At 64.5% G+C, this 24,989-nt stretch overlaps 1 protein-coding gene across 14 annotated transcripts in view; it reads right to left on the bottom strand.

Annotated features, from left to right (window-relative positions):
• Positions 1–24,941, bottom strand: part of ADGRB2 (adhesion G protein-coupled receptor B2) — a 36,181-nt gene extending 11,240 nt beyond the window's left edge. For 2 of the 14 annotated variants that reach the window (XM_070078850.2, XM_070078853.2), the window contains exons 1-20: positions 24,494–24,938; positions 17,227–18,076; positions 7,727–7,810; positions 7,322–7,486; positions 5,982–6,146; positions 5,197–5,361; positions 4,946–5,113; positions 4,773–4,874; positions 4,562–4,668; positions 3,625–3,819; positions 3,409–3,477; positions 3,227–3,335; positions 2,626–2,953; positions 2,238–2,343; positions 2,051–2,094; positions 1,685–1,811; positions 1,261–1,364; positions 1,068–1,170; positions 330–480; positions 112–181 (exon numbers count right to left, since the gene is read on the bottom strand). In XM_070078850.2, the coding sequence (XP_069934951.1) occupies positions 112–181; positions 330–480; positions 1,068–1,170; positions 1,261–1,364; positions 1,685–1,811; positions 2,051–2,094; positions 2,238–2,343; positions 2,626–2,953; positions 3,227–3,335; positions 3,409–3,477; positions 3,625–3,819; positions 4,562–4,668; positions 4,773–4,874; positions 4,946–5,113; positions 5,197–5,361; positions 5,982–6,146; positions 7,322–7,486; positions 7,727–7,810; positions 17,227–18,061 (3,197 nt within the window). In that variant the 5' untranslated portion in view covers positions 18,062–18,076; positions 24,494–24,938. Of the gene's footprint in view, positions 1–111; positions 182–329; positions 481–1,067; positions 1,171–1,260; positions 1,365–1,684; positions 1,812–2,050; positions 2,095–2,237; positions 2,344–2,625; positions 2,954–3,226; positions 3,336–3,408; positions 3,478–3,624; positions 3,820–4,561; positions 4,669–4,772; positions 4,875–4,945; positions 5,114–5,196; positions 5,362–5,981; positions 6,147–7,321; positions 7,487–7,726; positions 7,811–14,271; positions 14,340–17,226; positions 18,077–21,443; positions 21,588–24,493 lie in introns of those variants that run through there. The other 12 variants (XM_070078852.2, XM_070078851.2, XM_070078858.2 and 9 more) reach the window with 12 other exon arrangements.
• Between the last annotated feature and the right edge of the window lie 48 nt (positions 24,942–24,989).

Here is a 24,989-nt window from a genome sequence, read left to right as displayed (position 1 = left end):
GAAGATTTGCCCAAAGACCCACAAGTGGCACGGGTCAGGATGTCAGCCCAAGGGGCCTGAGGCCCCGTCGAGAGCTGCTAACGCCACCCCCGCCACAGGAGGCCCACGTACTAGCTGGATGTACCGTATCCTTTGGTGCGGGTAAAGCCGACGGACACAGCCACCACCAGGGCAGGCAGACCTGGGGGAGCCGGGAAGCCAGAGTGAGACGGCTGCTGGGCCTCAGGGCCCCCCAGCCCAGCTGACCCCTAAGCCCAGAGAGCTGGGCCTCTCCTGTTGCCCCTGCCCCCCGCCAGGCCCAGAGCAGAGGCCAGCACTGGCCCTCTCACCCCAGCCCAGGCAGAGGAAGCGCTTGCGAACCAGGCGGGTGCGCATGCGCCCGATGACAGCCAGGTAGGACTGCCAGGCCTCAGTGAGCACCCAGCAAAACGAGGAGAGAAAGAAGAAGTGCAGGAAAGCAGCCGTCATAGTGCAGACGCCCTGCAGGGAAAGGAACAGGAGGGAGTGGCCCTGAGCAGCCGCCAGGGCGGGAGGCGCCAGGCGTCCCACGCACGCTGTCGGGTGCTGCCCCGCCCCCAACAGAGCCCTGCCAGGCACCCCCGCCTTCCTGCACCCACACATAGCACGACACGGGCCTGGTGACACGCACACAGCACTCGGCAAGAGGCCGCCCACACACAGACGAGGCTGCCGGGGAGGGACAGATAGGAGCACCTGCCACGTCACAGCCGGGTAGGCCCCATGCCTGGCACACGTGGTACTGGCACCACAGAGAAGGCCAGGGGGCACAGGGATCAGTCGGCACAGGCCATCCTCAGGCAGGTGGCAAAGGGGACTTCTTGGACACGTGGAGACCCCATGTCACCAGCCCCCAACACACGCCCCTCCGCCCCCTGGTACTCAGCTAAATACACATTCACTGATGTACACAAACACCCCTCGCTGAGTACACACACACAGAGACATCTTTTTCACCACCCTCACACGCGCACACACACACACGTACCCCATCATTGCAGACACCGACCCCTCCCCCGCCGCCAGCACCCCCAGGTGCCTGCACCTGCCTTGCTCAGCACCCTGGACTGGCCCACGAGGATCAGGATGTTGGATGCCAGGATGGACAGACAGAAGTTCAGCAAGATGATGGAGCGTTCAGATTTTATGAACCTGACAAGACAGTGGGTAGGGACACTGGCGGCCTGCCCAACCTGGTATGGCTGCACCCCACCACCCCAGCCTGCCCAGTGTCCGACCTACCTCCAGAAGGCGGCATAGATGGCCAGCAGAGTGAGCAGGGCCATGCAGGACACGGCACAGCCAATCACCAGGGGCACGGAGGGGGAGCCTGCCAGCTCCAGGGTCTGGGGAAGATGGTGGGGTCCTGGGAGAGGGCAGTGGCAGGGTGCCCGTCTCCCTGTGCAGTCTAGACTGGCACACCCACATGCACTCACCATTGTACTCAGGTGTGCACAGAGCAGACCCGGTCACACGCAGGTACCTGCACACTTTCACCCATGCAATCACCCACTGCCACACGTCCCCAGGCGGGCATATCATGGCCATGAGCACTGTCCCAGGGACATGGGCTCGCATGCGTACAGACACACATTCAGAATCTCCCAGGACTACCTGCATTGTCACAAGGGACCCCTGACAGCCCAGGTACCTCTCTCCCACTCACCAGGTCCTTGGGCGGCTGGGCCAGCACAGCAAAGGTGGACAGGTGCTGGCACTGGCAGCGGGTGTGGGCTGCCTGGGTCTCCAGAGTCTGGCAGCTCTCGGTGTCCCAGTCCCCGGAGCTGGCATCTCTTGGGTGGGGAAGAGGCGGAGTGAGCCCTGGGCCCAGCTCCACAGCTGCATCCCCAGTGCTGGTCACTGCCCAGATGGCTGAAACCCAGGGCACGGCTTCATCCACAAGGTGACAGGAGGGAGCCACGGGATGTGTTCTCAACCCCTCAGACCAAGGATGGCACCAAGGGACCCTCTGGGCCTGCCAGGCAGGAGCCCTTTCCGACAGGAGGGCCTGGGGCTGCACCCTTCAACTCACGCTCTGGAGTAGTCCCAGCTGGCGCAGTGAGGATCTGTGGTGCCCTGGGGAGCAGAAGACAGGAGCGCGGTCTGGCGGGAAGTGCGCCACCCCCGTACAGGTCAGAGGCTCGGCCCACCCGATGGGGCACGCGGCCTCCCCACCACACAGGCTCCTGGCTGCCCACGATGAGCTGGCCCCTACTCACGTTGATGATGTAGGAGAGCTCCACTGTGATGAGGGGCTCCGCTGGAGGCTGGGTGGGGGGCCGCACAGTCACTGTCATCACTCGGGACGTGACAGCCAGCGGGGGCCTGGGGGACAGGGCCTGAGGTCAGTTGCAGCCAGCAGGCACCCGGACCCAGTCAAAACCCTCGAAGCCACTTTGGATAGGAAGGCAGCAGCTATCGGGGCAGCCTACAGCTCAGGAGGGCCCAAGACTCCGGGTGGAGTCTAGAACTCTGTCCACCAGCCCCGAGATACCAGCCCGGCCTCTGGGAGCTACACGGATGCCTCTGAGAAGCACCTGTGCCCAGAGCCAGGCGAGGGGTCCTTGACGCACAGGCAGGCGGATCTCTGCACTCAGGCACACTCACCTGGGAGGCGGCAGGATGAGGCCGATGGTGCGGTACAGCACAGCACCGATCACAAAGTAGGAGGACTCATCAGGGTCAGCCGGGAGGAGGCGCTGGTGGGAGTGGCCTGGGCCGGGGGGCACCGTGCCTGGGCCCCTCCCCCTGCCAGGGCTGCCTGCTGCCCCCGAGGTGGCAGGCTTCCCCGGGGAGGAGAGGCTGAGCACCTCCTTGGGCAGGAAGAGGCGGTCCTCGGAGTGCCGCACCCAGTCCTTCATGCCCCGGCGGCCCCGCATGGGAAAGGTGATGTCGCTGGACACGGCAGAGATGGGCTCGCGCTGAATGCTGATGACTGCGGTGGGTGGCAGGAGGGTGAGCAGAGCCGGGAAGACACATACCAGGGGAGGTGGCCGCAGGCCCCAAGGCCGGGGAACACACACACACACACAGCAATGAACACAGGAAGGGATAGGGGAAGAAACAGAGAGAAAACTGGAATTACAGGATTAAATAATAGAGAGGGGCTCCGAAAAAAAAAAATAACAGTGACGAGGAATGGTCCCCTCACAAATCACCCCCTCCCCCGAGGTCTGGGCCCCTCCCTCCCCTGCCGGCCTCCTTGTACCCAGATTGTCTGTGACAATCAGAGAGCTCTGGAAGGCCTTGAGAGCATCGCCCACCAGATGGATGAAGTCTTCCACGACGCGGAGCAGGTGCACAGAGCCAGGGGACACCTGGGGACAGAGAGTGTGTAAGGGTCCCGGGTGAGTCTAGGTCGTGGGAGAAGCCTGGTAGCCAGTGCCTCACCTGCTGGGCATCGTCCCACTTGTCCTTATTCTCTGCATCCACCATGAAGCTCACCACCTGGAAGAAGCGCTGGGAACAGAGCAGTGACTGTCGGGGGGTCCCCGTACAGCCACACTGGCTGCTCCCCAGTGATGGCCAAGGGGGGGCCCAGCCTCCCCTTCAGTTTGCAGCTTCTCCATCCTCAGCCCTCCTTCGCCTGGCAGCGCAGGGCAGTACCTGCACGTCGTCAGCTGAGGGCACATAGGTGGCCCTCTTGAAGGTGTCAGTGACATTCCTCAGGATATCCACAGAGAAGAGCAGGTCCCCGCTGTAGTAGGTGCGCCGGGCCAGCAGCTCCTGCAGACTGCGCACCACCTGCGACATGCCCTCGCCCGCCAGCATGCGCTGCCCCTTGGCCAGGTGCTCCCGGAGCTGCAGGTGACATGGGGGCCAGTGTCACAGGAGTGTCGGGAGCCAGGACCGGACCTTGACCCATCCAGCTCCTGTCTACCCACTGCTGGCAACCAGGGTCAGAGAATGCTGCTCATAGGGGAGACAGAGCCCAGGAAAGAGACTCAGAGAGCGAGAAAATCCCAGAGATGCTTTTTAAAAAAGAGAGAAATAGCAACACCTAGAGAAAGGAGGCACTCAGATGTGCACACAGAAGATGACGAGCACAGTATGGGGACAGGTCCCTTCCTGTCCCAGGGGTCGTGCACATCTGGAGGGGAACGTGCACACTCACTCCCTAACATGAGCTCCAGATGCAAACCCACAACAAACATCCGATTACGCTGAGACAAACAGGTCAGCCATATTCGCTGACATCACTCTTACCCCAGGGCAGGCCCTGGGGACACAAAAATGATTTCATTTGTGTCCCAGCACTCTGAGCACCGGCTGGCCTCCCTGAAGCACAAGCAGTGGCAGGGGCGGGGTGGGGCGGGGCGGGGGGGGTGGTGGTTAAGAGAAGACACTCGAGAGCCAGGCCTTGAGGTCCAGCTAGGAACTTGCCAGACAAGGAGCGGCACAGCCAGGTGGACGTATGCACAGCACACACCAAGGCCAGTGGGAATGAGTGAGACTCAAGGCCCCTCCCCCCGACCCTCACCCTCCCCCACCCCCAGAGTCTGGGAAAGATCCTGCGGGGCCCAGCCCAGCAGGGCACACTCACGGACAGATACAGGTAGCGATACTCGTGGGAGATGCAGCGGGCAAAGCTGGGCAGTCCCCAGTAGGCCACCCCCTGGGCACTGAGCAGACAGCGGCGGCTGGCAGACCCTGCAGGGGGACAGGACACAGGGACGGGCGTGGGGGCTGGGCTCTCCTCGGAGAAGCTGGGGGCCCAGGTGGGGGCACACAGGGGGAGCCACTCTGCCCTTTACCAGAGGCATTGGGCGGGCACTTGTTGTAGATGATCTCGCCAGCGGCTGCCTTCTTCCACGTCATCAGCATCACGTACTCGTCCCTGCACATCTCGTGGAAGGCTGTGGGCGCAGGGCAGGGCTCAGCAGGGCCCACACAGAGCCCCCCGGCCCTGGGGTCCCACGGGCACTACCTGGACACCTCTTCTCACTGCAGGGCTTCACTTCTTCGCCGGTGCCCTCGCAGGGGTAGCCCTGCGCGCCCGTGGCCTGGCACATGCGGAAGCGGCGCTGCCACCCTGTGTCACATGTCTTGGAGCACAGGCTCCACGCGTTCCACGGCCCCCACTTGCCGTCAGCAGCTGCGGGAGAGGGGGGGCATGAGCAGCCCCAGGTGTCCCCAGGGGCAGGGCTGCCACTTGCCACCCTTGCGCTGAGAACTCACCCGGGCACTCAAGGTTGCTGCACTCCCGGGTGTCAGTGAGGGCACCCGTGCAGGTGGCCCAGGCTGGGCCCGCTACGCTGCACTTCCGGCTGCGCTGCTGGGTCCCGTTGGCACAGGACGTGGAACACGGGCCCCAGGGACCCCACTCTAGCCACTGGCCTTCCACTGCATGGGGAGACACAAGCAGGGGTGGCTGTTGAGCAGCGTGTCGTGAGGATTGGTGGGGGCAGAGCACCACTGGGAGGCCACAGGGCCTGCTTGGCACTGGGACCTGAGCCAAGCCAGACCCACTGGAATGGGGGGCGGGAAGGGAGGCTTCAGGGAGCAGGTGCTGCCCAGCCTCGTGCTGTCTGCCCGTCACCAGCACCAGAGCCCAGGACCCCCCGCACTCCGCGCCGAGGCACGAGCTCTCCTCTGGCTATGGACGTGGGCTGCAGGGGCCTCCTGAGCACCGCCTGCACGGAGGCCCAGCTCTGTGTCCTCTCCCAGTCCCACCGGCCATGGGCACCAAAGTGCCATTAACAGCAAAGCCAGACCAGGGCTTGGAAGAATGGGCACTGGCAAGCAGCCCTCTTCTGATTGGGGTCACCACATGCCAACCCCCAGGGAGGGGTGGGGGAAGGGTCACCTCCCACACTGCAGGTTCATCTCTCCAGACTCCCCAGGCTTGGTCCAAGTCCGTGGGTCCCCCAAGTCAGGGCACTGGACCTGACTACCTCCCCTGGGCCGCCCAACCCCCACCCGGCTGGGCAGTGCCCGCCTGGAAGCCCACGGGCACTACTGACCCGGGCAGGCGGCCATACTGCAGAGCTTAGTCTGCAGCTCGGGACCCTCGCAGGCCTTGCCGCCGTGCTGGGGGGGCACGCACGTCCGCATCCGGCTCCGGGACCCCCGCCCGCAGCTGCGGGAGCACAGGCTCCAGGACCCCCACTCCTCCCACACGCCGTGCACTGCAAGGAAGCACGTGGCTGGTGGCTGGGCCGCACCTTGGCCCCGCCCACTGCCAGCACCTGCCCATCCGCCCACCAATCGGGAGCTCCGCAGCTCTGTGGCGGCTCCTTATTGGCTCTGCTCTGGGAGCTGTTGCCTGGGAGGTCTCTCCTGGGGGGGCCCCCAGGCACCGCCCTTTGAGGAGCTGTGGAAGGCACAGGCTTTCAGTCCCAATTCACACAGGGCAGCCCCTGTGCACACCAGGACAGGGAGACCAGGAGCCACCCAAGAGGGGAACCAGAGGTCCTCCCCTCCTGGGGGTGAAGGAAAACCCAAGGAAGGACCCAAGAGCCATCCCAGGCCACCCCTCCCCACACTCCCCCACCCCCAATCCCTGAATCCAACATGGCAGGCCTGGGGCAAGCAGTGCCCCTCCCAGCCCCAAGCGCATGGACACACAAAGAGACACCTCTACGTGGACACTGACACAACCAAGGAGCTCACACCCTGGAGCCCAGCGTAGCCCCCAGCCGCCCCCTGCCAGCTCCTGCCACACCCCCAGGTACCAAGAGCCCTCCCCAGGTAGGCCCTGCTCTAACCCCACAGACAGACGGGAGCTGCCTTGTCCTCAGGGGAGGAGGAACAGCACCCGCTGCAGCTGCCTGCCCCTCCTCCAGTCACCACCTGTCCCATGCAGACACATGCATTCCCTCAGCAACTACAGGCGTAACAGAGAGGCTGGAGGGTCTGGGGGAGGTCCCCAGGGGAGGGAGGGGAGCCCAGGCCAGGGAGGGGATGGTCAGGGAAGATTTCGCTTGAAAAACATAAAGGAATCGGCACTGGTCTTGGATCTCGGAGGGCAGGCTGAATTTTAATAGCCAAGGCGGGGAGGGAGAGAATAAGCAACTGCAGGCAGGTGGAGCAGTGCGAGAGGGCTGGGGCAGCCAGAGCACTGGGCATGTGGACAGCGACGAGGGTAAAAGGCTGATGTGGGCATCAGCGGAGTGAGGTGCCCCGCGGGGCGGGCCCTGCGTCTTGTTCATCTGTGTCCCCTGTACCCTGCGCAGGGCTGGCATGGTGGCAGGGGTGGGGGCAGTCAAGCTTATTGACTGAAAGCACTCTGGGAGCTTCATGTGCCCGAGTCCCAGGCGGGACCTAACCCTGCAGGCAGGCGGGGTGGGGAGGACGGGCGTACCTGGGCAGGTGGCGGAATTGTTGCAGGGCCGGGTCTCCCGCAGGGGCCCGCTGCACAGGGTCCCATAGGGGGAGGACACGCAGGAGCGGGTCCGCACCTGCAGACCCTGCCCACACGTCAGGGAACACACGCTCCACGGGGACCACTCCTCAGCCGCCGGGTCGCCTAGGAGAGAGGGACAGCGTCGGCGGCAGGGGGCACCTCCCAGGCACTCAGTCTCACGGGGGTGGGGTGGCACCAGGGGGCCCCTCCTACCCTGACCCCAGGTGGCAAGGCCTCACGTGACACAGAGACACGGCTGAGCTCCAGGACACAGACAGAGACGGGCACACGCTAAGCACACATGCCAGCAGACACCACACAGTCGGGCCCCGCCACGCAGGAAGGGAGGCGGGCCCGAGTTACCTGTCTGCGCCATGTATAGCCCAGGCTCATCTGCAGACCTTGGCCACTGGGTTTTCACCTTCGGTTCCTCTTCCGGCTCCTCACCTGGAACACGGAGGTGGTGGCAGGGGCTCAGCAGAGGCCAGTTCGGTCCTGCCGCAGTGGTACAGAGTGGGCAGCCTTGCTTGCCCTCAGCTCGAGGGCCTGGAACCGACTGTGGGCGATGCTGAGAGAGCATCACGTCCTGCCCCTGCCCTACCACCCCCATTTCACAGATTAGGAAACTGAGGCTCAGAAGGCCGCACAGCACCCACCCACAGCCTCGCAACCATCTTGTCTGCCTCTTGCCTCAGCTAAAGAGGGGGCAGGTCGAAGGGGCGTGGCTGCTCGCAGAAACGAGCCCTGGGAAGGCCTGCCCATTCCTAAATCCCCTCGCTGAGAGACGGGGGCCGAGAGCAGAAAGGAAGTGGCTTGTCCGTGGGCACATGCCAGTGAGCCTGAAGCCCAGCTTCTTCCTCTCCCAGGACCGTCTCGAGGGGCAGATGAAACAGCCACACGGGGCCGCTGCGACCCCACACCCCATCCCAAGGCTACCCTGGGACTCAACTCCTGCTGGACTTTCTGCTCCCCAAAGCATAGCCCCAAAGGGCCTGGGGCAGGTGCCTACTCCCTGGACAGCAGCAGGGGCCCCAGGGGGCTCTCAGCCGCCCGGATCGCTGTGTCTGGCCTGAGCCTTGGCGAGATCGCCTGTCCCCCTGCAGGCCCCTTCCCGTGGGCACAGACCTCAGTGCAGAGCGGGGCGCCCCAGCCCCCAGACAGGCTGCTGAGCAGCAGACAGGACCAGAACAGCCTCCGGGGGTGGAGCTCAGCCCATGATGTCCCTGGATGAAAAGCTGTTCCTCACCCCAACACTGGCCCTCTCTGAGTGCCAGGTCATCAGGGAACAGGCACCGGGCGTTTGAAAGGACCTCAGAAGGCGGACCCACTCCCCCCATCCCGTACCCGGCCACCCAGTCCAGTCCAGGCTCTGCAGCCGAGGGAGTCCTGGCCAGGCTTGGAGAGTGGCCATCCGGAGCAAACCAGCTCTCTGGAGCTCAGAACTGCCACCCAGTCCAACTCATCAACTGGGGGCCTTCGCCCTCCGCCTCAGCTACCGTACCTAGCCGTGTGAGGCGAGCAGGCAGCGCCCCCTCCTGTCCCGGGCCACCTTTGGCCCCGCGCCTCCTCCTTTGAGCAGCATCTGCAGTCCCCTCCCTCCCAGCTTCACCCTGGACCTGAGGTGACAGTGCCACGCCTGGCAACCCCCTAAACCTCTCATCTGCTCAGTGTCCCTAGCTGGGGGCCTGGGGACAAGCGCCCAGGCTGCTGAAGAACCCACAGCTGGGCCAGCTGGCACCGGGACAGACTCAAGCCCAACCTCGGCTGGGCACGCAGGGCGTGTCCGTGGCCTTCTGGGCTCCGTCCACTCAGAAGCTATGCAGCGGGGGCCCAGTGCTTGCCTCCCTCTGCCACTCGCACCCTCTTCACAGCCCCCAGTTGCCCATGAAGCCAGTCCCTGGCCTGGTCCCGCACCCCTCCTCCACCTTCAGCCCTGATCAGCCCCAGGCCCCCTCCATCCCGGGGGAGTTGCCCCTGGCCCTCTGCTCCCGCCACCTTCCCGGAGCAGCCCACGGCGGGTGCTCTGAGTTCTCACCTGCCACTCACTTCTGGGCTCCCCAGCTCCTCCCCGTTAGGCGCCGCAGTCTGGCTGCTGCCCACATCTCTCTGCTGAAAGTGTTCTTGACAGAGTCATCAGCGCCCTCCTTGGCGCTACCTCCCGCGGCCGCTTGGCAGGTGCATCCCGCCTGACCCCGCGGCTGCATCTGGCCCTGCTGGTGCTTCCTGCCTTGAAATATCCCGGCTGCCCTGCCCCCTCCGGCTCTCTGGCCTCTCTGCCTCGCTTTCCCTAACTGGCAGGTGTTCCTGTGGCTTCCCACAGCAGGCACCCACACCTTGCCCTGTTCTCACTTCACATGTACCCCCCAGGCTTAAGGGACGCCCCGAGTCAGGATGCCCAGCCCCTGCCTCTCCTGTGCTGTAAGCCCATAGACCTTGCTGCCCCCTGAAACCCCTCTCCCAACCCTCAAATTCAATGCCCAATAGGATCATCATCTCCTCCAAACATCTGCCTGCTTCTCTGCTACCTTCTTAGCCTGGAAAACTCCTATTCAACCTTCAAGACCCACCTCGATGACCTCTCATCTGGGAGGCCCCCTGTAGGTCCATGGCACACTCCCCAGGAAGAGCGGGCAGCCCTCTCTTCTGCACATCTTTCATCACAGATGGTCCTGTCTTCTATCTGAAGCCCCCCCTCTCCCCACCCTGAGCCCTCTGCGGGAAGGCTATCCATGCGTCATCTCCCCAGCCCCAGCGAACGCACAGAATCCGGCCCAGACAAACATCAGTAAATGTACTCCCAAGAACACACTGCTCCTGGAATCCCCCAGCATGGCGGGGGCGGGGGTCTCTGGGCAGGGTCGTCAGCTCGGCCTGGCAGCGGCAGCCTCACAGATGTAACGTGGCAGCCCTGGCCCGAAGGCACGGCTAAGGCAGGCGGAGAGGCGGGGTTCCCGGGCGCCCACCTAGGTGGCCTCAAGCCTGACACCCGGTCACTAACAAAGGCTTTGCAGCCTACTGCAACTCCAGTGGCATCTTCTCTTCCCGCGCCTGTGTCCACCGCCGTGTCTGGGGAGCCCTCCACACACAGCCTGGCATCCAGGAGGCCCGCCAGGCAGGGCCGTGCGAGACGCCAGCCCCGCAGGCTTCCTGGGGTCCTGTGTCCTCTCCTAACCACTCACCGACCACTGCCACCGCATAACCAGCCTGTTTGAACAATCAGAACCTGGCCCAGGCCCGGCTTTTGGGTCCACATCCCAGCCTCTGGGGCCAAGCAAGAGAGGTCAAGGGCCAAGCGAGAGAGGTCAAGGCACAAGCCCGAGGCCGCACAGCAGGGCCCTGCGCTGACTGCTCCCCCTGCACCACCCCGACACAGACAGGCCGGCCATTTGTTCCCCCAGGGGGACATGCGTGCAGCACACAGGGGTAGCCCCAGCCAGGCAGGGCCCAGGACGGGTGTGAGCATCGGCCCATCACCGGCCCAGGGCTCGGAGGCTTGGTCCTGTGACTGTCAGCTTCCCCGTCTGGCTGCCCGCTGCACCACAGCTGCCCCGTGCACACGCCCCGCTGCACCAGCTGGTGACCTGAGGAGTGTTCTGGCTTGAACACGCTAACACCTTCACTGTGCACATCATCACCCCCTCAAGGGGACCCGGTGCTTCCCTAATGGAGGCAGGTGCGGCGGGATTCGAACCCAGGCCTGCCTGCCTCCAGAGGCCATGTTCTTTCCACTGAACCTTGGCGGTGCCTTCCCTGACCCCCTCAGGCCCCGAGTCTCTCCCCCACTCCACCAGGGGCCCCCGTCCTCGCCTGTGGGTCCTCAGCACAGCTGTTCCCTGCTCTGCAGCCTCCAAGGCGGTCCTCTGGGACCTCCCGCTGCCTAGCCCTCGGTGGGTCCCCACTGCTGAGCCCCTGCCTGCGTGGCCGGCCCTGCATTCCTCTCCCCGCCAGGCGGCCTGGCACGCTGGGCCAAAAGAAAGGGCCAGGTTCTGGAGCCTGGCTGAGGCGGACCTGGTGCCTGGTTCTGCCTCCATGTTGCTGTGTGCCCCTGAGCGAGTCACCTCACCTCTCTGAGCTCCAGATTCTTCACCTGGAGGCAGCAATGACACTTCCTACCACACAGGCTCTCTGTGAGAATTAAATGAAACAGGAGGCACTGTGGCCCAGCGGGGCGGGCCTCTGCCTGCAGTGCCAACACCTCACACGCACGCTGCTCCACTTCCCATCCAGCTCCCTGCCCGTGCGCCTGGGGAAGCAGAAGGTGGCCCAAGTGCTTGGGTCCCTGCCACCCATGTGGGAGACCCGGATGGAGCTCCTGGCTGCTGGCTTCGGATCAGCCCAGCCCTGGCTGTTGCGGCCATCTGGGGAGTGAGCCAGCAGATGGAAGACCTGTGTGTGTGTGTGTGTGTGTGTGTGTGTGTTTCTCCCTCTTTCTTTATAACTCTGCCATTCAGATAGAATATTTTTTTTCAAATGAAGCAAGAGATGTGGGCAACACAGAGCACAAAAAGCTCTCAGTGAAAAGATGCCGACCCTTCTGGTTTCCCCTGGAATATGCAAATCCTTTCCTCCCTCTGTTCCCTCCCTTTGGAATATCCTTCCCTCCATCTCAATCTGCCAAAATCTTCTCTCTGACAAATGCCACCTCCTCCAGGAAGCCTCCCTAGGCTGACCACCAGGGGTTTGGCTATGCCAGCCCCCTTGTCTGTGACCCAGTCCTCAGGCTGCCATCAGCTGTGAATATCCTAGGCTCATCCCTCCTTGGGGCCCTGAGGAAGGGTCTCATCTCCCACACCCCTCTGGCATACGGGGCCCTGACTGTGGGCATTCAGCAAGCATGGACCAGACATTCCTGGGGGTTCCCTTGCCTCAACTGCACAGGGGCTACTTTGTCTCAGCCCTGGTGCTGGCAGACGGGTGGGCGCAGGTTCTCTGTCTCTTGAGGACTGCAGACACCCCTGTGCTGTGCTCCAGAGCTGCCCCCCAAACTCCTCGTCCTAACTGCAGCAGTCACAGCCAGCAAGGCCAGCGCCCGCACGGGGAGACGGCGCTGCGGCGCCCAGAGCAGTCCTCCTTCCCAGGGCCCTCTGCTCCTGCCCCCAGCCATGGCAGACACCCACTGACCCCCCTCAAAGCACAGCTCGGTCACATCCCCCCACGGCTCCCCACCCCCCGCACCGCTTCCTACACCCCACCATGTACCCCACAGCGGGAGAGGGCCGTGGTTTCTGAAAATCCCAGGCTCTGTCCATCCTGGCAGCCCAGGGCCACTGGGGAGGCCAGCCCCCAGAGGCTGACACACCTGCCCGGCCTCCCTTGAGAGCTAGCTGGGTGGGTGCCTGCCACCTCCCACCATGTGGCCAGATCTGACTCAGCCTGTCCCCTCCACGACACTCAGTTTCTTGCGGTCCTAGAGGCCCGGGCCAGCAGGAGACGGCCCCAGTGGCCTGCAGGCAAGCCCCAGTCCTGCGTCCCTCGGCTGGGGCTACCGGCCGGCTCCTCCCTCTCGGTCCAGCCCCTGCCTGGCAGGTTCCACGCCTCCAATGCCCTTGCACCGCTGCCTCCCTCTAGCTCACGGGCGTCCCCTCAGGGAGGAGTGGCCTCAGGTGGCTCACAGAGGTTCCCTCCCTGGTCTACCCGAAGCACGGTGACCACGTGCCAATTTGCCTGCCCTGGCCCTCCATAATGAACAGCACCTACCTCCTGCCCTTCATAACCTGAGAAGCGTCCCAGATTGGATAAGTTACACGGTCACCTTATTTCCAGCCTTTTTAACCGCGAGAGGGACGAGGTCCCCGCACATGCTAATTCCCCTAACACACACGGAGGCGCTAAGAGCGGCCTGCTGCCCTTAAATAACGCCGTGTTGTTTTCCCTGTGTGTGTTGTTTCTTTACGTATCTTCTACTCCAGATAAGTGATAGCCTTTCTGTCCACGGCACAAAATCTCTTTTCAATATATTCAACATTAGAAGTGATTCAATTTAAAGAGAAATTTCACAGGCCAGTGAATTCCTATTCACTCCTCAAAACCCAACTCAGAATCAGTTCCTGGAGACGGCCTCCCCCAGCCCCCTGCGGGTTTGTGCCCTGCTCTCTTCCTCCTTGCCACGGGGCACATGCGCAGAGGTTCCTGGTGCACGAAACCCCGGTGCCCGGCGACTCTTTCCTACGGACCACCTGTGGGCCGGGTGCTGTGCCGGGTGCCTACCCCCGGCCTTTTGCTTAACCCGCCACTGCTCTGCTCTGCGCATTTTACAGTCGGTGGGGGTGGGGGTGGGGTGAGGCAAGTTGTCGACAGTCACACAGCAGTGGGGTCCGGGTGACTCCAGGCAATGACCTTGACCACTAAGCACTGGTGACCACTCTGTCCCGCCGAGGGGCACCAAAGCATACGCCTCCCACCTCACACACTCAGCACCGACCGGGGGCCCAGTGCAAACTCCACTCCGACCAAGACACGAAGACGTGCGCAACGCGGTGGTTGGAGCTGGGTCCCTGCTGAGACTCTGCAGGAGTCTGCACCCCATGCCCCGGGGCTCCAGCCACACAGACCCAGACTGCGAGGCCCTTCCTGAAAATGGTGGACTAGGCCTTCCTCCACAGGCGGCCTCTCGCTGTGAGCCCCACCTGACAGGCAGGCTACACAAAGGCAAAGGGCCGTGGAGGCGCGGAACAGCCCAGGGACGGTGAGGAGCCGGCCGGGAGCGAAAGCAGAGAACACCCAGCTGCAAGGACCAGGGCGGAGGCGCTTGAACGCCGGGCTGAGGAGTTCGGGCAGCGCTGGGGAGTCGCTGGGGCCTGGGAGTCCCAAGGCCCCAGGCGGGGCAGCACCTTGTCCAAGTCCCGCAGCAGCAGTGGCAGAGAGGGGGAACGACCCGGCTGTCTCCCAGGAACCGACCCCAGGCTCACCTGATGGCTACACCACAAGAACGGAGCCTGGATGACGGGGAAGGTGAGCGGGCAGCATCCGGCCATGTGTGGGACGGTGCACCTGTGGGGAGGTAGGGAGTGCAGCAGGGAACGGGAGCACTGACGAGGGGCCCCTTTCTCCCGAGTGTCTCTCGGCACAGCCACGGCCAGTGCCTCGGCCCTCGGAACTGCAGGGTCACTGAGCGGGACGCCCGGCGGGCTGGCAGGCAGCCTCGGGAGCTGGCATTGCCTCCGCCGGCCTCCGTGCCCGCCCTCCGCCGAGCGCCTTCCTGCCTGCCTCCCCTTCCTTCTTCCTCTGCCCCCACTTAACAGATTGCGGCAGCAAGATGGCACAAATTTATGGCTCAACTCACCAAAAATAACAAGAGATCTATCAAAGGCAGTTTGCGTGAAATTAACAGGCGCCTGTACCCTCTTGTCAAGAGCACTCGGCTCTGAGGCAGGCCCAGGTGCCCCGCTCAGCCACTGCCCACCAGCCCCCGGCCTCTTTGCTCTTCCGGTACCACCCCAAGGCCGCCCTGCTGGGCCTCACTGTTGGTCCTCCTTGGAGGTGCCCTGGAGCGGGTGAAGGCCGCTGCCCTGCCCCGGCGCCTGGCTGAGGGGCCGCACGGGGGTCTCACACTGCCCACTCACCACCACCCTCACGCTCTCACTCGACCTGGAAGTCTGGAGGGCAGCCCACTCCGCTGCAGCCCCATGGGGGAGGAGAAAGGGGAGGCACGGACAGCGTGCCCAGGGTTTGGGGAAGGTGTCAGCGCACAGAGTACTCCAGGCCCCGACAACACCACGGACCCTCAGACCCGCCTGCACGTGGTCGTGCGCATGCCGCCTCTCGCACCAGCAGAGCTGGGCGGGAGGGGGGAGGTGGCAGAGCGGAAGAGCCTCTGCCGCCTGCCAGGGTAGAGGAAGGGGCTGTGCCAGCACAGCTCTGGGCACCAGTGAACACCACGTGAGCCCATGTATGACAGTGGATGCCACATCGCCGCGTGCCAGCCCCCCGGGGGCCCTCCCTGAAGAGCCAGTGCACAGCCACGTGCCAAGGAGCACAGGAGAAGAGCAGAGGTCAGACTGGGGCCAGCTGGGAGCTCCAGCTCAGAGGTGACACCAGGCCTACTGCCCGGGAAAGACCTGGCACCCAATCCCCCACCTCGGGTCCCAGAGGCCCTGCAGAGGTTCTGATGATGGTGCCCTTCCTGTCGCCAGCCCGCTGTGACCCTCAAAGACACCCCAGCGGCTATCAACCAAGTCTTGCTTCCGGCTTCCCCCAAGCCCAGCTGGCCGCTGCTGGCTCCATGCTCCACGTGGCAGCCTGCCCAGATGGTGCCCGCCCGTGAGGGCAGAGCCTTGCTGCGTCCACTGCAGACCACTGGGCCCACAGACCTCAGGGAAAGCCAGACAAAAGAATCTGCCCTCAGCTGAGCAGGATGGGGGAGGCCCCCGCCGAGTGACAGGCAGCGGCGGCCAGGCAGGAAGAACCATAAACCTCCTGATATACGCCCGGCACTCTCCGCCGATGTTCGACAAAGAAGCGAAATTCAATTTCTTCCTGCAGGCACTAAATCCCAGGCCAGCCTCCAGGGCCCGTAACCTGCCCACGGCCTGGCTGTCACTCCGACAGCTTCATCGACCTGGTGGAGGCCAAGCTGGCCTGGGAGAGAGGCCACGGCAAGGCCACTGGGCACTTGCTGTACATGGGCACCATGCCAGGTGTCTCACAGGGGAGGCCAAGGAGGTCCCCCTCCAGAGCCCTGGAAGAGGGACTGTCCATGGCACCTGTCACCTCCAATTAGCTCAGACAGCTCCCCACGTTACCGAGAAACTGACCCTTCCCGATAAATAATAAATAAATAAATAAATAAATAAATAAATAAAAAGATCCACTTGAGTAGCAAAGACAGCGCCAAAGCCCAGGGCTGCGGCCTCCAGAGAAGGGCTGGGGACAGACCACACCCTCTGACACTCCCGGCCACCCTGGTACCTGCCCCTGCCAGCTTGGAACACACTCAGTGAGATCAGCTAGTTCCCGGTGTCCCACAAGGGAAAATGGAGGCCCAGAGAGAGGGGAAGGGCCTCCTCGCTGTCCAGACCCGAGCCGGGCACCGGGCACCGGACCCCAGACCTGCCTCCCTCCCACCACCATGTCTGCGGCCCTGCTGCCTGCCGGTGGCCCAGTGCATTCAGCAGGCACGCGGGACCCAGCCCAGGGCTTGGGGCCTTCAAGCCGCAGGAAGCAGGGTCGGTGGATGGCAGCCGTGGCCGAGGGGGCTGGGGTGGGGGTGGGAGCGGGCAGGACTCGAGGGCTCGTGGAGCTTTTGCCCAGTCAGCAGGAAGCTCCAGCAGCTGGCGGACTCGGCCCCAGAAGACACAGGCCCAGAGCGGGGAGACGGGGGACGCTGGGAGCTGAGCCAGCCCAGGCCTCCGAGGCAGCCTGGGAGCTCAGGCACGCTCTTCCTCGCCTCCCTCTGACCCTGGGGCTGCTGCCAGAATCCCTGACCCATGTGGGCAGGAACACATCCCCGCTCGCTGCCTCCTCCAGCCTCCAGGCAAACTTGTCAGCTCGCAGTGCCAGGCCCTGCCACGGTCACTCCCCGCTTCGGGCCCTCCCCGCCCGCTCCTTTGGCTCTCTCACTTCCGCCTGTCCAACAAACCTCTGCTCCCACAGCTGCCCAGTTAGGGGGTTCCCTCCCTGGGTTTGCACATCATTCTGCATGGCCTCACCTGCGTCCCCCACCCACCCCCAAAGACTGCAAAGCCTCCGAGAGTGAGGTCTCACCCCAGTGCAGCTCAGTGACCCCTACGTCTGGGTAAGGCTGAGCGGAGAGGTGACATCGCCAAAGGACTGCAGGGACGGCCCGGATCTGCCAGGATGGCCGCCAGCAAACACACCTCCCCACTCCCAGCCCCGGGGCCCACCTGAGCCCCTCTCAGACTCACCGTATCTCATCTCGGTGGTGAACAGGTCATTGCTGCTCCCCGAGTGCAAATCGGCTTCAGCAGGCGGGGCTGGGCCCCCGGGCACCAGGGCATTGGACAGGGTGTGGGCAGCAGGAGGACCCGGAGGCGTGGTGGCGGTAGCGGTGGTGGTGGTGGTGGTGGAGCCGGCCCCTGCCTCCCCAGGGCAGCTGCAGCCTGGCTGGGCAAAGCCGCAGGCCCGGCCGGCCGCGCGGCCACACTCCTCGCTCCAGCGGCAGAGCACGCCGCAGGTGAACTGGCTGGAGTTGTTGTTGTTGATGAGCAACACCTCCACGAAGCGGAAGGCCAGGGCGGCGGGTGCCAGCAGGCGCGGGGCCTCGGAGGGCTCGGCCGACAGGCACAGCTGCACGAAGTTCTTGTCGAAGTGCAGGAAGGTAAAGGGGCCCGAGCCGCCGCACAGTTCCAACCCCGCAGCCGCTGCCTCCTCGGCTGCCGCCGCCTCCTCAGCCGCTGCCACTGCCTCCGGCCCCTCCTGGGCCCCCACCTGCTCGGAGCTGGGCCGCAGGCAGGTGAAGTTGACCAGGTAGTGGTCCAGCGGCAGCAGGCGGGGGGCGAAGTGGGTGCACACCTGCTCCTGGCGGTTGAAGCGCAGGTAGAGGGAGTACTTGGTGGGGTCAGGGTTCTCCAGGGTCCAGGAGCAGCCCGAGGCGATGGTGGGAAAGAGGTCCTGCAGCGAGAAGGCCCCGTAGAGCACACCCGAGGCCAGGGCGGAGCAGGCACTGGGGGCAGGGTCGAAGGCGGCGGCCAGGCGCAGGGACAGAATCACAGACAGTAAGAGGGGACAGGCTGGGGTCATCCTATGTCCCTTGCCCTGTGGAGAGAGACAGGGGTCACAGCCAGCCTGGGCAGTGGGAACCTCCTGCTGCCAGCTGCAGGGAGTGGGCCTCAGGGCTAAGAGCACGCTCTTTTCTGTCCACCTGTGAGATCGCAGACAAGGGACTCGACCGCTCCGGGCCTCAGTCTGTTGCTCCATAAAATGGAGCCGCGACAGTACCTCACTGGCAGGTGGCCTGGGAGGGTGGCATGAGCTTAGGCGAGGGAGTGGGCTCAGGAGGGTACCCGGCACCTGCGAGGCCCACAGGAACCTTCAGTGTCACCACAGCCTCACACTCAGATCCAGCCTCATTCGCCACAAGCGCTGCTCCCGCCCCAGGGTGTCGTGATCAGCCGCGGGGCGGGGCACGCGGAATCCACTGGTGACTGTCAAAGCCGTGATGTCCGACGACAGTGATCGGCGTTTTTATACATCAGAGCAATTCAAGGTTATTCCCAGAACAATGTCGTGCTCGCTCACTTCACCGGGTGGGCGAGAAAGGGGTGGAGTCACAGCCTGTGTGCCAGAGACAGAGCACACCCTGAGCCTGCCCACAGCAGAGCACTGCCAGTGTCAATGTCATATTTATCATGGCTGCTCCCAGCTGGAACAAGAGGGAGAGGCGCTGGACTTGAGCCCCAGTGCAACGAGCTGCCAACTTCCCCCCCTGCAAAACGGGCACAATAATTCCCCTCTTCCCCTCCATGGCATTACGCTCGGAGGCCTGGCTCAGGGCCCACCACTCCAGGGAAAGCCACCAGCCTGCTGTGACCTCGACCCTTTCCCCAGGGCTCGCCTCACCAGGGTGTCTTCCGGCTCCTAAGGGTGACTTCTGCCTTCCCTCCAGGTGTGGGAGGGCACCCAGGGGCAAGCGCAGTGGGTGGGGAGGGCACCCAGGGGCAAGTGCAGGGGGCGGGGAGGGCAAAGCTGCAGGTGCTCTCCCACCATCAGGTCAGGGCAGAGCCACTGCCCACAGCACCCCACCTCCACTCCACCCACCCAGAAAACAGAGTCTGGCCCACGGCCCCGCGCTTGAAGGGACCCACACAGCCTCGTTGTCCCCCGGAGGCACAGCTCGCAGCACTCCTAGCTGCTCAAAGACCGGCTCAAGATCACAGGAGAGGGACCCAGCCTGAGTGCCCCCTCGCCCACCAGGTCAGGGCTTCTCTCTCCTCCATCCAGAGCCTCCTGCTCCCTCCCTGTGCTAATCACTCAAGATGCAGGCCAGATGGGCAAGCTACTAGTTCTGGGAGCGGAATCACAAACACAGGAGAATTCACAGGTGTGGCTAGATTCTCCCAAGACACAGCTGCTCCCGGGGGACAGATTTCCCCTTGGCTGTTCAGGAGTCTAAACAGTGAGAGGAGGGAGGAGAGGAATGGGAACCCCAGCATCCCAACTCCTGCGCGGCACCCACAGAGCTCCCCAGCCCCCAAGCCCACATTCCCACACGCTGCACCGGGGAGCCAGGCCCAAGCCCCAGGTGCAGGCGAGTCCCTGGACCTCCCCAGCCACCCATGCGGTGAGCAGATGATGATGAGACAGGTAAAGCTCCAGGCAGGCCCAGTCACCATTCAGTGGCCCCACCCTCCTCCAAAGACTTGCAATTATTCAGCAGGAGCCAGAGCAGGCTGTGTTGTGCATCCCCTGAGCCCCCTCCTCAGAGGTGAAAAAGGGACAGGATCCCTGGCCCTCCTCACCCCATATCATGCCTGGCCCAAACTGTTCAGCCTGCCCAGCCTGCCGCAGCACCAGCGAAGCCAGCGGCTGATGATGACTGACATCCAATCCCCCCGCTGCCCCCAATTATTTTTAAGCAGGCTGCAAAATTCAGGCCATGGCTGCGGCGCTGTGGAGGGGAGGGGGGCTCATTATAACTGGCCTCCCCTCCCCCCTTAGAGCAGGGAACTGTCCCTATACACACACCCCAACCTACATAGGCCTGTGCCCCAAAGACACACACACAAAAGCAGACATGTGCAGAAAGACATTCACACGCGTCCCACATATGCACACAGATGTGCACAAAAATGGGTGCAAACCACTGGCGCATGACCTCACATGCACTCAGGTGTGTGCAGTCACGTGTGCCCAGGTGTAGTCAGACGGCTGCACACACACATTCCTGAGTGTGAACACACAGGTGTGTCGGGCCCTCTGAGGCTCAGCACATGATACTACTACCTGGGTCTCTGCTGCTCCCTCCTCCACACAGCTCCCTCCCCAAGCCACCAATACCCATGGCTCAGAGCCTCAGACCAGCTCCTCCAGAACAGAGCCAAGCCCAGCGTCCTTCCAGGCACCCTGGGGCCTCCCCTGAGGAGGGATGACCCTCACTGTCCTGCCAGAATCCAGGACCTTTTAGGAGACACTTTCACGTCACTTCCCAACCCTCAAGATAAAGACCCACACGGAGTCTGAAAGGGGCCTGGATTCATGCAAGAACCTCCTGGGAGTGTGTGGCCAGGGCCCGTCCTCCTGGGGAAACACCCGGAGCCCCTCGTGGGTAGCGCAAGTGGTTATCAGCCATGACGAGCCTTTCCGAGCCTCAGTCTCCCTCTCTGAGAAATGGGAGACCACGACCCCGCCCTCGGCGCTGCTTTTCACCTCATTCAGCCTGGGCACAAGCTCCCAGCCCAGAGCCTGGCCCAGGGTAAGCTCCAGGGAGTCCCCCCAGCCCTCTCTGCCTCCTCACAAGCCTCCCCTCCGGCCTGCTGGGGTCCTTGGGAAAGTGGCTTTGGGTTGGACCTGGAACAGGGCCTTTGCCACTTCCAGCCAGGTGAAGCCCACAGCCTCCCGGCACACAAAAGCTAGGGAGGCGAGAGCTGGAAGTCAGCTTGGAGGAAGAATCCCGGATCACAGGAGGCTGATGGAGAGGAGCCCCCAGGCCTCCTCCCCAGGGCCTGTCTGTGCTGCTATGGCTGAGGAGCTGGCCCGCTCAGGGCCCCTTTCAACACGTGCCCACGCCTCCCCACCCCGGCAACCCAAGGACCCCACTCGGCTCAAGCAGGCTCAGGACTCCTTTCTCCGACCCCACAGGAATGGTCAGCCTCCCGCTCACCATCTGGGCCAGATAAAGGAACCCAAGGCTTTCCCAGCGAGGATCCAGACAGGATTGGGCAAGAGGCAGGAGGTGGGGAATGTCGCGTGGGGCACCTCAGGGCCACGGCCGGGTCTTCAGAATCCCCGGGATTGGGTCCCGTCGGCCAGGCCAGCGGCGAGCAGGGACGCCGGCGGCGGCGGGGAGCCGGGAGCCCCTGCCGCGGGCGGGGGAGGGGCGGCGGGTGGGGGAGGGGGCGCGGCGACGCGCACATCCGTCGCGTTTATCCACCTGGCAGCTCCAATTCGCCGGCCCGTCACTCACCCTGCGCCTCCCGGGTGCTTGCTGCCGGCCCGAGCTCAGGCCGCCACGCAGACGGGGACCCCCACGTGCGGCCTCCGGATTCCCTGGCCATGCACCGACCGAGGGGCAGGGTCCTCAGGGATCCCTCTTCCCGGAGCCCGGGCACCCAGGAGGGCGCACACCCTCCATCGTGCCTGGGGGGGTGGGGGGGCGGGGGTTGGTGCTAGTGGGCGAGGCCACGGGTAGGGGGCGACCCCCTCCCTGCAGCCAGACGGGGAGCTCTGGGGGCCTCTTGCACGCCACCAGGAGGAGAAGGCGGGCAGAAGCCAGAGGGGACCGAGGGGCGGCCCCCTGCCCCTGGGGGCGGAGCCGAGCGGGCCACAGGGGAGGGGGCGGTGACTCAGCCGCCCTCTGCCCGCCTCCCCGGAACTTTGCAGCAGCTGGAGCCGCCGTTGCTACAGGAACCGAAAGCTTTTGTTCGCCAATGTCAGTGCTGTCCAGGCAGGCGGGTGGCTGGGAGGCTGCCACTCCACGGGGGGACCCAGGTCCGGCCACACTGCCCAGAACTCTTCCAGCTGAGCAGAACGTCGCGGGTTCGAGCCCCCTCCCTCCCCTTCACCAGCGGCTCCCAGATCCAGGCTCCTTGGAACTCCGGTGGCCCTGGGGCACAGCTGCCCCTAACTGCCCTGGGGCAAGAACTGCCCTACGAAAGTCCTGCTGCCGTGGGTCAGTCGGGGGCCCCTCTGTGTCTCAGTGAAGAATTTCCGCCACCCCCAGAATCCCCTAAGGAGCAGCCTACCTTTGAGGGGACCTGTCTTGCGTTTCTTCTCTGGGCTGATCCCACCTCCCCAGCCTCTACACTTGAACCAGGACCTGGGACCTTGGCCCACAGTTCACAGATGAACCACCTGGCCAGAGCTGGTCCCACAGAGGTCCAGTGGGATGCTACAGGACCAGTGGGGTGGTGCAAGTCACTGGCTCCCTGGCCCCATCCTGAGGGGCTGAAGGTATTTTCCTGCCTTTATGATCCTGAGGGCTGGAGTGAACACATCAGAACCCAATTTGCATTTCTACTCTGGGATGAAGAGTGGAGAGGGGCCTGACCTTGGCCTTGAAGAGCAGCAGCCCAACACACATCATGTCTGAACATCGCTAGGTGCTGGACATTCTATACGCATTCTCCCAAGACCTCTGATCCAATCCACGGAGGGTCTGCTGAGGCTCGGAAGGGTTAAGGAGCTTGCCCGGCTGGCACAGCTGTTGGGTCCAGTTCACCTGCCCCAAAGCGGAGTTCCTTCCTACTCACTCCGCTGCACTACCTGGGAGGGTGGCGGGGAGGGAAGGGGACAGAGACCAGCTGGGAGGGTGGCAGGGAGGGGACAGAGACCAGCTGGGATCTCCTTTTGTGATGCCACGAGCAAACACAGCAGACAAGACCCTGCCTTTCTGAGGAGGAATGGGGGAGGAGTGCACCAGGGGAGGGGAACAGGGAAGAGGGGAAGATCTCTTCCAACAGCCTCCGTCCAGGAAAGCCCCTCCCTCACTTCCCAACCACCAGCACCAGCACAGGCCCTGGGCAGGGTCCACGGTGAACCCCTCCCCTGTGGCAGTGCAGGGGTCACTGCCTGGGGCCTGCTCTGTCCCAGAGTCGGGTGGTTTTCCCCACAGCCTCCTCCATGCCCAAGACAGTGCCCACACTTACCCCCACCCCCCTTATGGGAAATGCCATGGAGCAGACAGACAGGGGCTCCCTGGGGACACCTGCCCAAGCCTCAAAGGGCCCAACCGGACGGACCTGGGGTCTGGGCCTGATGGCTCCAAGGAGTCCTGACTTGCTGCTTGGGATAAGCCCCCTTCCCCCCACCCTCGGAGCATATGGCCTGGCCATCAGGAGTGTCTGGGCACCGGTCCTCACCCACCCATCTCCTCTCCCCAGGGACTTCCCAGCGCCAGTCCTGCAGCCACCGCGAACGCTTGGGCTGCGGAAACCGGGGTTGCTGGCGGGAGAAGGGGCGGTGGGTCCGGGACTGCGGGCAGGGGGCGCCAGAGGACGCCCAGGGGCCCGGCCGGCAGCTGGCGAGGCGGGCAGGCGGGTGGCATCTCTCAGCCCGGCGCCCCTCCCCCCCAGCGGGCTACAGACCGGTGGCCCGCTCTGCACTGGCCACGTCTGTGCCCTCTGACCGAGCCGACTGCGGGAGTGGCCGCCAACTTCACAGCCTACAACGCCCCAAAATCATGCTGGCCCCCAAGGCTGCGGGAGGGTGCGTCTGGTGCCTGGCTCTATACGGGGGGGGGGGGGGAGGGATGGGGGATGGACACATAGACTCTGGCCAAAGATGGACCCGGGAGTCAGGGATGTGGGACCAGTCGAGATTCCGGCTAGAGGGGAGGGGGCTTGGAGCAGACGGGGGGGACACGGCCCCAGCTCTATGCTGGGGGAGGGGTCTTGCAGCAGAGATTGGCGAGGGGAAGGCGGCACTCTGGGCAGATATGGGGGGGCACTCGGGACAGAAATAAAGGGGGAGCATGGTCGAGGTACAGGCGCGGGGGTGGACAGGAACTCGGCTGGAGGAGAAAGGGAAAAGGGAGGACTCCGGCAGAGCCCAAGTAGAGGAGCGGGGCAGGGGCCGGCATCCAAACTGGGAGAGGTGGGGGTCCGGAGAGGGGGCACTGGCGAGCTGCAGGTTGGAGAGGCTGTCCTCAAGGTGGGGGGCGCATCACCCGGATCCAGGCCGAGGCACTGGAAGACTTGAGACGACGGGGAGGCACAGCCGGGTTCAGGATTCCGTGGGAGGGAGGCTTTCATAGCAGGGTGATGGGGTCGGTCCAGGCGCGGGGAGGGGATGGGAGAGAATCACCAGAGTCTGAGGTGGCCTCGGCCCCAGGCTTGGGAGTTCCCAAAAGAATGGGGTTGGGTGGGTGAGCGCTACACGGACTCAGTTCGGGCCGGGGAAGAATTCAGCAGAGACCAGCTGGGAGAGCGCCCCGAGTCCCGGCCGGTGCGGAAACTCAGGACCGCGCCAGGAGGACTCGGTGCAGGGCTGGGTCGGGGTCTCGGGCCGAGCACTCACCTGGGCGCCGTCAGCAGCAGGAGCGGGGGCTGGCGCTGGCGGAGGCGGCCACGGGGCGCAAGTTTGCCATCCCTAAGGCGGGGGCCGGGCCGGGCGCAGGGCAGCTCGCTGCAGCCGCGCGGAGGGCCGGGGCTCCCGCTCCGCGGAGCGAAGGGTGCAGAAAAGACGCCGCGGAGCAGCGCGGGGCGGGCGGGCGGGCGCCGGGCCGGGCGCGGGCTCCCGCCGCCGCTGCCGCCGCCGCCGCCGCCGCCGCCTCCTCCTCGCCGCGCCGCCCCCCGCTCCCCCGCCCCGAGCACCGCCCGCGCCGCGCGCCGCCTCCTATTCGCGGGCGGTGGCCGCAGCCCCAGGCTCTGCGAGCCGGTGCCGCATCCTCCTTGGCATCCGAGCGCCGCCGCCGCCGCCGCCGTTGCCGAACCGGGTTCCTCCGGCCGCTCCGGCCGCTCCGGCCACTGCCCGCAGCGCGCGCCGGGCCGAGTGACGGCCGAGGCGGGACGCG

This window comes from Oryctolagus cuniculus, chromosome 7, assembly GCF_051225735.1.
Source record: "Oryctolagus cuniculus isolate XC-2025 breed Fujian yellow rabbit chromosome 7, ASM5122573v1, whole genome shotgun sequence".
Lineage (NCBI taxonomy): Eukaryota > Metazoa > Chordata > Mammalia > Lagomorpha > Leporidae > Oryctolagus > Oryctolagus cuniculus.
Note: the sequence above shows the minus strand (reverse complement) of the source record. Positions and strands in the feature narration are given on the sequence as shown.